Raw genomic sequence first — 14,274 nt, forward strand, 5'->3', positions numbered from 1 at the left:
TAGATGTTCATCTATATTTTTGACACGTTTCAATTCATTTGAATAACCACACGTTCTGAATAAAGCACTTGGCGTATTTTTATAATCCACAATTGAAAATTATAAAAGAATAACCTTCCAATCCTGATTTTGGCATTTCTTTCGAATTCGGTTTTATTTTGAGTGCACTTCGTCGCTTACTAGGTATGAATACCCCTTTATACCCTTAATATTGCTATCGTTGAAGGACACTGCGGTATGACGCAGTTTAATTAATTAACTTATTTATTTTTTTGTAATAAACAATTCTAATATCTTGTGTGTGGCATTTTCACGATGCACTTGAACTAACAGAACCATTATAAAGATTCATAGAAATACGATTTCGTTTGTTTGTTGATATTCACCGCATATTTATTCACATAAAGCGGTATTTTGGGTTTTATCCAATGATCGTTATGTTGACTATATATTCACAGGACAAAATGTACATTGTACAATGGCGGCGGTGTAAGAGTTAAATTGCTATCATATATAATATACGATAGTGAAGTGAATGTACGTGACGAGTTGAGTTCTCTAAGTGGAGTAATTAATCGTGTCAGTTAGTCCCGGATATGTCCCGGTGTAGGCTTAACCTGGTCGAGTTTATATACGGACGTCTGTATATACCTTGCTAACGGTATCGTACACTACACCATTGTCTTTATATACCATACCTTGTTGTATATCATTTTCGGCCATCATTCACAACAAGTAAAAAGAGTGGATGTTAAAAGCCCCTACGCCTCCCTCAAAAGCAATAGAATGATATCATATTAACATACCGAAGTAGCAATCTTAAAGATGTACATTGTAGCCAATTCTCGTTTTGCTTACCTTAGTTGTGAACAGCAATTAATATGTTCAATGTTCAATGAATATGACTATTAACGCAAACATTTAAGCATATATAAAATATATGCACTATGCATCTGAAGATCTACAAACGGAGTGCACTCCAAGTCCGAAATAAGTGCACTCGGAGTGCACTTAGTCTACACTCATCTGTAATACAGTGAAATCGCTAGTGCAAAATGCAACGTCATCTTTTGTCAGTTATCAGTTATATACATATGTTTTGATTTAATGAAAAAAATATTGAATTGTGAGTTAATTTGCAATGTATTTAGTTTCCCTCTAACCGTTCTTTATCATATACTTACATCTCACTTATATAGATGGGATGCTTTTCGTCAAAACGTCCTAAAATAAAACGAAATATTACAACACCACCAGTAACGCCGGAACCGGAACCGGAACCGGAGGATGAAGATGAAAACAGCTCTGATTTTCTATTCCCATCGGAAAACGCGGAAAAGGATGAGGTAAGTATTTATAAAATTATGAACAATTTGAAAAAGACACGATGTTGTCAGAAAGGATGAATACACATCAAATTTGACTGCTAAATATCCGAACTTGCGGTTTTCTTGTAACTGGAAACCAGGTCCGAGATCAGCAGGCCGCCTATTTCATCAAGTGATAATGCAAGTTCAAAGCTTGTCATTACTTTTTTTCTCAGTATAAAGGAAGCCATGTATATGATAACAATAGAAATGCGGTTACTCAAGATAAAAAAAGTACAGTATTTGCCGCAAATGATTATAAATAATCATAACATTGATTTTGGAATCGGTATCAGGTCGACTCTCTGTACCTAATCAAAGCAAACTAATCATTCATATAGACAACGTGCTATTCAAAATGTGTTCTGGTACATGTGTGTTTATTATGCAAAAGGTAAAAGAGGAAAAGACGTTACAATCATATCCAAAAGCAGCTCCAATCAATGACCAAACGAAGCTAAAACGGGGTACAGAAGTAAAATGGTTCTCAAACTGGACAGCGCAGATGGATGATGACGTCGAAGACCCTTTCGAGACCGACTCAGATATGCCAGAAATACGTACGAAGCAAGATGTAGACAAACATGCTCGACAGGTTTGTATATTCAACTTTCTAATAATTGAAACGCACGTCAGTTTCAGACGGACCTAAGCAGATACCACACCAACACAGAAAACACATCATTATACCTTATCCTCCCTACCAATCACTTTAATATATCAACCATAGGATTTAAGTATATTGAACATCGTCGCGTCAAAGAAATGAAGTATACTTTCGTAAGTACTTGATGAAAATGGCATATGACATAATTCAATAGCACATGTGAGGTCCTGTATTCTCGAATTGGGGCATGTATGTTTGCTGTTAAGGTGAAGTGTAAAAAACACACATGAACGACATGTGAAACCCATTGTTAAATACTCTCTAAGATGTAACAATCAAGAACAGTGACCTCCTTAATTCACTCCGAGATGACATTATACTATTATACTATATCCCAGTCAAATTTGTTTAGTTCAAGTTTGAAATCAAATTTAGCGCAGCTTAATCACATTGAATTTATGGTACAGGTTTCAGCCGGTAACTGAAGACTAAAAGTAATCAAGCTAGGTTTGCGTAAAACTAACACAAGCGTCAGCTTGTAGTAGACATTTAATTACCTTTGTATTCAGGTCGGCAGTAAGTCAAGCAGAGGATGAAATATGTGTAACAGGTAAGTTTTAATTGCAGTAGATTCGGTAAGTTGTCAGCGCCTTTAAACCAATTACATACATCTATTTGACAAAACTGTTGAGATAAAATCGCTTCATGTCATGCTTTAAGCTAACATTAAGAAGAATTAACTCTTAATTTTTCAAATGTGCACCGTTTATAGAAAGCATGTGCAGCGATACACTTTCTCATTTGCAGCTATTATACGTTTTGCTCTGGTTCGCAAGGGGGCTGAATTGGGTGGTAAAGGTGTCCCGAAACTTTATCACTAGCCCTCCACCTCTTGGTTGCGAATTTGAAGCCCACTTTTGGCAGTTGCCTGGTACTGACCGCAGGCCGCTGGTTTTATTCCGGGTACTATGGCTTTCATCCACCTCCAAAACCTGGCACGTCCTTAAATGAACCTAGCTGTTAACAGGACGTTAAAAAATCTAGACCTTGCTCAGGTTCGCTCAATTTCCTGTCCAAAGGGTCCTTTTAAGGTTTTATATACAATGACCAAAGGTGTGTTTTGGAGTCCCATTGAGAATCCTTTCATTTATTTTGATTAGTGTTGGTTGATTTTATCATATGTCTTTCCATAGGCACCTTCTGCATTAAACAGCAGCTTTGCTAACCTTATAGCTTACTTGACCGGCGACCTTGATGACTCTGACCGACCCGAGGTGTTTAAAGCTAGAGCATTGATGGTGTGGCTAAGCATTCAAGATGTCGACTCAAAGGAAGTGAAACGTAAAGTTGGAAACACAGACACACCTGAGGGATATATTACACTTCTGGCCCAGAGGAGGACGACATACTCGACGGTTTTCTTGGTGCTATGCAGGTAAATTTTCAATTGTTTCGCGTGGAAAATGTAAAATAAAAATTTTAACAAAATGAAGAAGAGTAAATGAAATTTGGTATAAATGCCTATTGAAAAATCCGTTGCAGTTATCTTAAATGTAATATTTCATGAACTTTTTGTGGCGCAAAATATATCAATGTTTTAAAATAACTAAACACTTTGAAATGCCCGAAAGAAATATATTTCCGTTAAATATATCATAATAATGACGAAACAAACAAGGCTAACTGTCTCATAAGTCTGAATACCCTTTAAACCCTCCAACCGGAACAAGGAATTTCACTGGTTAAACAGTGATCAGTCGGCAATAGGGACTATTTTCTCAAAGATAACACTAGTAATATAATATAGTTCTAACATAAATTCCCTCAAATTGAATTATTCTCTTGTTTTTCAATCCCCAGAAAGGCTAAGATACAATGTACTCAGATTGATGGCATATGTAAAGCAGGAGATTATGAGCCAGGAGATGAAAACCTAAGAGGGTTATGTAACTGGAACGCCATCTTTGTAGAAGGTGACTGGAACATTGTACATCCTTTCTGGATCTGCAGATGCATTGTTGGTAGAAAAGCCGGTGGTTGGATCAAACTTGAAGCAGGAGGTAAAACTATCGGCAAGAAAGAAGTGGAGGCTATAGGAATAATGAAAAACGCATTTGAAGAATACTACTTTATGACCGATCCGAAGGAATTCATCTATATGTGTCACCCAACGGAAGACAAATGGCAGTTAGTCAAACACACCGTGACAAAGCAGCAGTTTTTGGACCAGGCGTACCTTTTGCCACCATTTTTCGGTCTCGGTTTGGTCATGAAATCAAAGGACGCTTGTGTGTATCAAGCCACGGACGGAGAAGTTATTATCAAATTAGAGGCTCCTGCAAAAAACGCAAACGCGATCGACATGCATTACGAGTTCTTGCTGAAGGAAGGGAGTGAGGAACACAAGCTAGAAGAAAAGGATTTGCTTTCGATGGAATCTATGCCAAGGTTAGTTGCAATGATCAGATGCGGTGAAAGGTGGAAGATCCGAGTCCGTTTTCCAGTGGAAGGAACCTACAAACTGCGAATATTTGGTGCACCCAACAAAACCCCACTTCTTCGTCTTGGTGAGTTTAGACTCGATTGTACATCTCGTCGAAAAGAATGCATACCTCTACCGATAGATCCCAAGGAAGTAGGGTTTGGTCCCGGACCAGCTGCTGAACGTTCTGGACTTTTGTTCCCGTCACACAGAAATGGACAATATCCACTTTTAAGGGACAAGGAAATGAGATTCACGTTCCACCTCGAAGAAGAGACGGTAAGAAACATTAATGTGAGAACCGATCTAATCACGACACAATATGTGAACGGGAAGCTTCAACAGCGTACTTTGCAATCTTCAGTCCACACCGATGTCCAGAGGAGGAAAAGAGAGCTGTCAATCACATGTAAAATAGCTGAAGATGGAGAATACGCTCTTACAATCTCAACAGTAATGACAGAATCGTCGAATTCGTACAGAAACGTCTGCAATTATCTCCTATCGTCGGATTTAACGCCAAATAAGGAGGTATGTACTTGGCGGGTACCAAAGAAGTGTGCTCTTCTCCCATTATTCAAATGGTTAATAGCATCTAACTAGTGTCATTCCAAAATGTATATGTGTATAGTATACATGCACTTACAAACCTACTTTAGCATTTATTTATATAACAATGGGATAAATCAATTTTTATATGTCAGTGTACTTTTTTAAATCTCGGATTGCTGACAGGAACGTTGGTTGTGTCGATATTCGACTACATATGCATGTATTTGGTTTTAATTACGCTTGTTTAATAAATGTTTCAGAACAATTATGTGAGATTCGCAAAAAACAATCTTCGTAAAGTGTTAGCATCTAAAGACGACTCCAGATCAGACACTGATGTAATCGAGGAAATAAAAACAGCATTAGAAAAGTGTAGAACGCAGAAAGTCCCAGGAGACGACGAAGAAGTAGAATCTGGAAAAATCAGATTGGAGTTTCTTCTTTTTAAAATTGGTAAGATGTCGCAAGAGTAAGTGGTATAAAGTCAATAGATTCAATGGTAATTCAAACCTCCAAACGTTGCTGTTGGGTATTGTCCCCACAAATTTTAACTTGATGATATCTTACGTCAAGGCTCAAATTGAATTATTATAATTCAGATGATAATTCACAGTAATGTGTATTAAGCTTACATTAAATGCATAATATGCAGTCATTGAAATAGTAAAAAATAAATAAATACAGTCAAACTTGTAATAGCGGACACCCTTATATAGCGGACACCTGTCCATAACGGACACTTCCAGGAATCCCCAATGAACATCACTATATAAATATCATGTATATAGCGGACACCTTCCTAATGCGGACAGCGGACACTTATTTTTGTCCGTAAAGTTGTTAAAAATTCCGTATAACGGACACGTGAAACCATAGACGTGTTGATATTTGTGTGTAAAACGTTTCTAAATAACAAGCAAAGCCTTAATTACTCAACTCCCCTGGCAGCAATGCTAACTTAGGAAGCCACTTCATCAGTCACTAATTGTCCTGTTACCTGTAAGTTGCTGTAACAATGGGCAGTAATTACAAGAGAGTGACCGATCGCCATCGGCAGAGGTGTTTATTTACTCAAGCGGTGACAGCTAAGCTTAGCCATTCAACCATAGCCTAGACAACAAGAATGGTCAGGGGGTAATTAAATCATTATCAAGACCAACAAAAGAGGGACAAAGCAATAGTTATGTCTGTCATAATTGTTTTACTTACAAAATCCACCGTATGCAAATCTGACAGGGCAGGCACATGGTTGTCAGCCGCCATTTTCTCACACTCGGAACTCCTCGGAATATGACTACGTAACCTATTAAGAACAGCCGAAGAGTTCCGAGTGTCTTTGTATACACTATACTAATTTACTGAACCAGAAAACGGTATTTATTAATTAAATCCCTACATGGATTTCAGAAAATATGTCTCAAAATAAATGCTTAGGGATTATAATTATCAGAGAAAATGCACTTTCATTGATAATGATGTAATAGAAAAGATATTTCAAACATATTTTTTTTCCAAAATATTGAGGATTAATGAAAATTGTTTTACTATGATAAGAATTACCTTTACATTTTTGACTATGTTGAGTATTTGTCTGAATAGATATTCAGTATAGTATGATATTGTGAAGATTGGTTTAAAAACTATAGGCTTAATATAAATTATTAAAAATATCAACTTCAATTTTTGTGCCAGATGAATGATTGAAAATTAATTAAGCATTTATCTTTAATTATTTGTCTTTTATTCATTTGTTTAAGTGTTTAAATATAATAAATCAGGAGACATATAGTGTACTATAAACAGACTTTGGTTTGTTTCTTCGTTTATAAGGGACATAACTCGTTGAACCTCTATATAAAGGACACCTCTCTATAAAGGACACTTTTGTCTTGTCCCTTAGGTGTCCTTTATAGACAGGTTCGACTGTACAGTCAAACCTCGTTAAGTCGAAGTCATCGGGTTCGTGAAAAAAAAACTTCGATTTAACCGAGTTTCAAGGTAGACGTGTTGTTTTTATATATATATATATATATGTGTGTGTAAATAAATAGCCTTAGTTTTTGGAACGTCATTGGTTGTAAGCAGTGAGAGGAAACGGGGAACGAGTAAATGGTGCCTAGTTTCGTTCTCAAACACGGTCACTTCCGGATATGTTTTGTTTTGTTTTATGTTCATAATATGACATTAATATATAACCTTTTTCAGATATACACGACGCCAACCTCCGACAGAACTGGCACGTAACAGAGAGAACTGTACGCCGGCTGCAGCAATCACGATTTGCTCATACGTTTCGGAAGAAAATCGCGGATTTGTCGCAAGAAAGAGACAAACTAGCAAAGGAACGAGAGGACAGGTTATAAGATTAAGAGTATGGATCACTGTTTAACCGCTCGATGCCAATTCTGAGAGAATGTTATTACAAACGTCAATGTGATAATGAACAGTGCAGGAAGTAACGTAACCGGATATCCTATAGGATTTAAATGTGCAGATCACTGTATTACAATGACAACAGTACAGACCATCCAGAACTCCTCGGGTTTAGCCAACCCGAGGATGATCCGAATGCAGTACAGACCCCCCCCCCCCCCCCCCCCCCCCCCCCCATTTTTTTTTATAAATGTACAATGTATTAGTAAATATAGTTTATACTATTGGGATAGAAGAACATGTGTTGTGAAAACATAAATGGTAAACCAGCTCAGTAAATCTGACACTAATACATCACACAGGGGCTTGGCACGATTTTCCAAATGACGATCCATACATATATTATAGTCATACATGTATATATGGAACATCTTTTGGAAAATCGTGCCAAACCCCTGTGATACATCACATTATGTTAGATATCTATGAGTGTCGTATGTTAACCTATATTTACATTCTGTGTTGCATTTGTCTATATGTCGCTAGTAAACCAAATTGTATTCATGAGACTGTATACTACAATTTACAGTGATTCGGTCAGTGTAGGAATACAGCTCCAAGTGTTGTAGGTTGAACGATGGCCGCCAGTTTACTTTCGGCCTAGAGAGCTTTGGAATGCTAGTATTTATTTACAGACGCCACAACGAAAAATAAAGCAACGTCACAAGTTATGAGAGTATAATTTTATAATTAGAAAAATGTAGTCAACACGATATTACTTTAAGTGCCATTCTTGATCTATACGAAATATGATCAAATTGTCAATGTCGTCACACTCACAGGGGCTCGTTCCGAATTTTCAGAAATGCAAGACACGTCAACATTGAAAGTTAAGTACATTGTATTTATAAAAAAAAATCTTGTATAATCATCGGGAGTATCGACATGGTTTCCGGTTGTGTATGTGTAGGCCTACTGGTTTTTAGTATTGTGGTTATTCACTGATGTCAAAGGCCTACCTTACAAAATCGAGCCCCTGTGAAGTTGAAAATCGTCTGCTAAGTTAATGACACTGATGTGACCGGTTAGACTGGAATCTGTTTCGAACGAAATATCCTTGGAATCGTTTTCCCCTACTGTGAAGACAACTTTCATTTAGAATTCAAGAGCTGATATTCTTCTTAAAATAACGTAAATCCAGTCGATAGAAACATAAGTGTTTTCGAGGAATCGAGTCTGTCCATTGCTGAATGCCCGTTCAACGCCGCATCACTTCTAAATGTTAACTGTATATCATTGCGCAGAAAAACAGTTTCGATTTTAAACAATCAGAAATCATGCAATTGTGAACAATTTGACGATACCTACAAACGTATTTGAAATAAAGAATAAAGCCAAATTGTGCAAAAACCGTCTTATGTGTTTGCTATTAATAACGTCATCAGGGACTATATTATTCCTTCTGGAAATTTCGGCTGTTCCGGTATTTGAACTTGATGACGTCAGCGATAGAGTAAGCGGCAAATTTAAAAGCGTCATAACATACAGTAAATAAAAAATCTTTATGAATGTAAATATAAGCATTGAACTGTTACCAAATGGTAGTATACAGTCGATATGAATACAATTTGGGTGACAGATAAATATTTCATGTCGCCCTAACGGGCGACATTCTATTTATCTGTCACCCAAATTGTATTCATATCGACTGTATACTACCATTTGGTAACAGTTCAATGCTTAAATAACCTGCATGTTATATATGTAGATAGCAATATATGGTTATCTTTATATATCATATCCCGTGTATCAATCCGGGATTTTAATGTCAGCTCAAAGATTGAGTAACATTAATTTATGTGGGAAGTTATAAAAACGTTCTGTATCTGAAGTGTTCTGGTAAATAAATAAAACGCCGTCCTCGGTACTACAGGTGTTACATCTGATTTGCCTACGAAAATGCACGTAACCCCTCATGTATTTATGATGATAAAACCCTGGCTATGATAACAGTCAAAGCAATAAATGGCAATCTTTCGTAGATTTCTTTTTTTTATTATTTCATATCCAAAGCGTACTTGGAGAACACGCAAAAAAGCGCTCGTTGAGTATACTGCGATGTGATGTTTTGCATTTAACCCTTTCACTGCCGGATTTTTGAATTTGCCAAATATGACGTTACAATATTGATGACGTCAATATTCCATGACGCGACATACAACAAATAGCCCGCTGGCTCTCGTCACGTCAAAGATAATGACGTACGATTTGCCAATAACATACACGCGCGTAATCACGTCAGAGATGTGTAACTTATATAATTTATCCGATGTGAAACAGGTCGGTATTTCAGTTAACAAGTGACATTTTAAACAACTTCAATTTAGTTACTTTAACATAAACTTATTTTGTTACAATATGCATCAAGAACACAAGTTTTAATACTGTAATTGTAGTTCATTCCGGAACCAATTACCATACACACGCAGTAGCAGTAACCTTTAAACATGCCAACCCTTAGAGTAGAAAATACCCGTCCGATACGTTGGAAATCAATGACCAATTCAAGCCTGTACTTTTTATTGTTCAATATGTTTGACGTGCCTTTTAGACCGTGTTTGCAAACTTTATTTTTCACATATGGCCAGGAAAGTCGGCCAACCACTATTGCGAATGAATTCGCAGACTAGAGCTAGGGGACATTAGTATTGCAGATCATTATATTTACCACTCAATTTTATCGAAAACTAGAGATGACTGTAAGACAAAAATGCCCCTGCCTCCATAAGAAAGTAGTCTATTTGTGGTCATCTTGAATGTAATTCCGTATTTTTTATAAAGTATGATGTCACATTATCATGCCACCCGCTAAGTTTCATCAGCATTAATAACACAGAACAAAAGTTTGAAGCGGGACGAATATAGGTAGCACTGTATGCCTCAGCCCCACCTACAACCCATTTCATGGCGGGACCTTAAAACATATCATGGTCAGTTATATTTACATATACACAAACATAGTATGGTTCGATCCATGAAATACTCTCTTCTAGAGCTGTCAATTTGGTCACTGGCCATCAATTTCGTCACCGGTTAATTTTCTTCTAAAAAGCAATTTATTCGGTACACACCGGTTCTCTTCGATTGTATAAAAGATATTATAGGAAGGTGTTACTTATTTTGAACGGTTTGGTTTGGTTTGGTTTATTTTGTTTAACGTCCTATTAACAGCTAAGGTCATTTAAGGACGGCCTCCCGTGCGTGCGTGTGAGTGCGTATGTGTGTTTTGGGAGGCTGCGGTATGTTCGTGTTAAGTCTCCTTGTGATAGGCCGGAACTTTTGCCGATTTATAGTGCTACCTCACTGAAGCATACTGCCGAAGACATCCACCAGCACACCCCACCCGGTCACATTATACTGACAACGGGCGAACCAGTCGTCCCACTCCAAATATGCTGAGCGCTAAGCAGGAGTAGCAACTACCATTTTTAAAGACTCTGATATGTCTCGGCTAGGGGACAGAACCCAAAGCCTTCATCACAGGGGCGAACGCTCAACCAAAGGCCAAAAGTGAGGCATTGTCAAGGGAGACATTAGGAAGAAGAAAGTTGTTAAGAAAGAAGAGAAAAGATAAGTCCACAATTTAGTCGCCTGTTACGATCATGCAATGGGGGCAGCAGGTACAATTCTTACGCCCTACCTGCAGGGCAGATTTTGAACGGATTAGTGTAGCAACGTATTATGTATTTGAAGTTGATATCTTTAGTCTTAACGGTGTTTGAAATCAAGTTTTTCACAGTAGTAATTCATCGCCAAATAACCTTTTTTTTTTTACAAAAACTGATAATTTTGTCACTATACGATGTTCTCTTTGATCGCTATTTGTTTCAAGTAAGTATGTTAGTAATATGGAATATTCTCTGGTATAGTTAATAATTATATATTTACGTGTATATCACTGTCTGTCGTTAGATGGAAAAGCAAACTCTTTCTTGGCATGTAAAATAGAGTAACCCTGTTTAGTAACGGATGATCAAATTTGCTGGGGCCGCGGAGGCCGCGTGCTTTTACACATAGCTCTCCACCTCTAGGTCGCGAGTTCGAAACCCATGTAGAGATCAAAGGTCGCTGGTTTTTCTCGGGGTATTCTGATTTACCCCCACCTCCCAAACCTGGCACGTCCGTAGATGATTCTGACTGTTAATAGGACGGAGAACTAAATCAAATCCTATTTTTGTTGGGCCCGTAGTTTAGCGCACAAATTTGATGACCGGGCTTACAATCTACCGTTGGATATTAATAATAACATTTTACTACATGTAGTGAAATTATATTTTTACGGATTTCTATACATTAAAGGATTACCGGAAAGATATGTACATTTGTAAACAATGATGATGAAAAAAATCTCGTGTGAAAATGTTTAGTTTAATTTAAACATACATGTATTTCATTGACATGAAATGACAAAGGGCTTAGTCAGCAAGTTTTACCAACTTATAAACGACTTCTCCCATAATAACAACACAATGATAAACAATAGCATAGTCACATGATGACATTAACAAATATTAAAAAATGTGATAAAGAAACGAAAATATGATAATTGACATATCAGAAATAGTATTTTTATAGGAGAGAGAGAGAGAGAGAGAGAGAGAGAGAGAGAGAGAGAGAGAGAGTTTATTCAATTATACTTAATCGATTAGAATTTTTTTTATATATATATATAGTTGCCTTCCCTGCATTGTGATAAGAAATAATTAACAAACATTAGTGTTCGTTTAAAAAACCACTGGCCTAATCCACCTCAATGCTGTGAAGCTCTGTTTGCGCATGGAATTAAAAACTCAAACACAAATATATATGGCGGAAAATGGCACACTTTCTTGTTAAAGTGGCCTTTGTAGTTTATTTTGCATGATAATGAATTCTTTTATAATTCCAGTTCAAGATTAGATAAAGGAATGTAAATATATGTAAACCGCAAAGGTGAGCGGCCCAAATTCAGCATAAAATAAAGACCCAGTCCTGGGCTAAAAACCAGAGATAAAAATTTAATAATGCATAATGTATACATTAAAAAAAAAAAAAAACTCTGGAAAACCTTGGACTGATCCATAAACTAAAAGTACATAAAGTTCACAATGGTATCAATACAGAAATATTTAATTACTAATTAAAACAAAATACAACAACAAAGATATGTAGATCAAATGTCCTTCACTTACAGGGTGGGAAGGGTATGGGATTTTGTACTTTCTTGATGCTGATGCACGTGCTAAAGTTTTATTGACTTTCACTTTCACTTCTGATGAATCTTTTTCAAAAGATATTGTCCAAGATTGGTATAAATTTTTTGTTTTTCCTAATGTCTGTTTTTTCCTAATCTAATATGGCGTCGTTTTTTCAAGAAGGGGTAAGCTATGGGGTACCCGGAGGCTGAGCAGGGGCCAAAATTTATCCTACTGACCAATGACATTTGACCTCTCGTATATGACCCGGATGTAAATTTCCTTATATGGAAATGGGCGGTGCTTGCCAAGTTTATGTATATACACCTAAACATGGCCTGGCTCAGATTTAAAATGAAAATGTGTGCAGCATCGGCAAAAACTTGTTTGCTCACAAACTTTTATTTATATAGTATATGGATAAATGGAGCATTTTGGATTAAGTTGTTTTTGTAATTATAGGAAAATGGCATGAAAAGAAGGGGAGAGGGGGAGTTAGGAAGTGATAGTTAGTCGAATCTTCCCGACCTTCTCAAGAAGTGAAAATGTTTATGTTTGGATACCAAATTAAAGGGTTCAATTCCTTATCCCTGCTATTTCTATATATTTGAAAACAAAACAATTTCTTACTTATGATATCGCAGTTTATAACGATGTGTTGAGAAAATTCCTCATTTCTGCTAAAATGACAGATGGAGCAGCCAATCACATTGTGGCTGTCTGTATGGCACTGATACTAGATAATTATATACGCTCACGGAAAAATATTTGTATGGCACTAGTGAAATCTAGACGCCTTAGAGATACCCATATAATACGTCCGTATAGTTTTGGAGAAACATGTACGACATTATGCCATGTTTCACTTAACAATTTTATACATTATGACAGTGTTTCCAATTACATTTGTAGTTTGCCTGGGTTAATTTTGGACGTTGAATGATACAGGTATCGTTTTGAGATTCATTTTTTTCCAAAATTAAATCCGTCTCCAGTTACTGAAGAAGTATTTATTACAACAAGAACAAATACTGCACATCATTTTAGCACCTAAAATGATAACTAATAGGAAAACATAAAAATAATACACATATTAAATGAACTCTATATTTCAGCGCATCAATGAATACATAAGTATAGAGTTGCAAAATGATAAGTTAAACTCAGTTACTGCCGCGCTAAAATATGTACAGTACATGTACGTTTACACATGGTCACAGTCATTCTTTGTGTGAAACCGGGGGTACATTTTGTATAATGGTCGAGTATCGTGAGTTGTACGTCCATGTATCTAACGAAACAAAACAACTATTTATGTAAAATCCGATAAATATTTTGTGACCCGATTCTCACAGACACGATATCGGGTTCGATGGATGTCTCCTAGGAGACACATTTCCTCAAACATTATTTTACATGTCAAGAAGATTGTATAAACAGAACAAAATAATCTAACGATAGCAAACAACATAGTATAATAAATCATGAAAATAAAACATATGTATACAATCTGATTAAACAAAATATCAATAGATCAATAGATTAATTTTAGATATCTTTCACTTAAAGGAAGTACAATCTGATTAAAATAATATGTTCATGGCTTTTGCGTGTTTTTACGTAATCTTTGCCTGAACAAATGATTTATTTAATCAAATC

At 36.4% G+C, this 14,274-nt stretch overlaps 1 protein-coding gene across 1 annotated transcript; it reads left to right on the forward strand.

The window, feature by feature from the left end:
- Positions 1-1,199: 1,199 nt before the first annotated feature.
- Positions 1,200-7,592, forward strand: LOC117320181 (hillarin-like). Its single transcript, XM_033874843.1, has 6 exons — positions 1,200-1,346; positions 1,762-1,962; positions 3,168-3,409; positions 3,835-4,987; positions 5,269-5,461; positions 7,214-7,592. The coding sequence occupies exons 1-6, from the start codon at positions 1,200-1,202 to the stop codon at positions 7,369-7,371; spliced, it is 2,094 nt and encodes a 697-aa protein (XP_033730734.1). The 3' UTR covers positions 7,372-7,592.
- Positions 7,593-14,274: the final 6,682 nt, after the last annotated feature.

This window comes from Pecten maximus, unplaced genomic scaffold, assembly GCF_902652985.1.
Source record: "Pecten maximus unplaced genomic scaffold, xPecMax1.1, whole genome shotgun sequence".
In the NCBI taxonomy this organism is placed as follows: domain Eukaryota; kingdom Metazoa; phylum Mollusca; class Bivalvia; order Pectinida; family Pectinidae; genus Pecten; species Pecten maximus.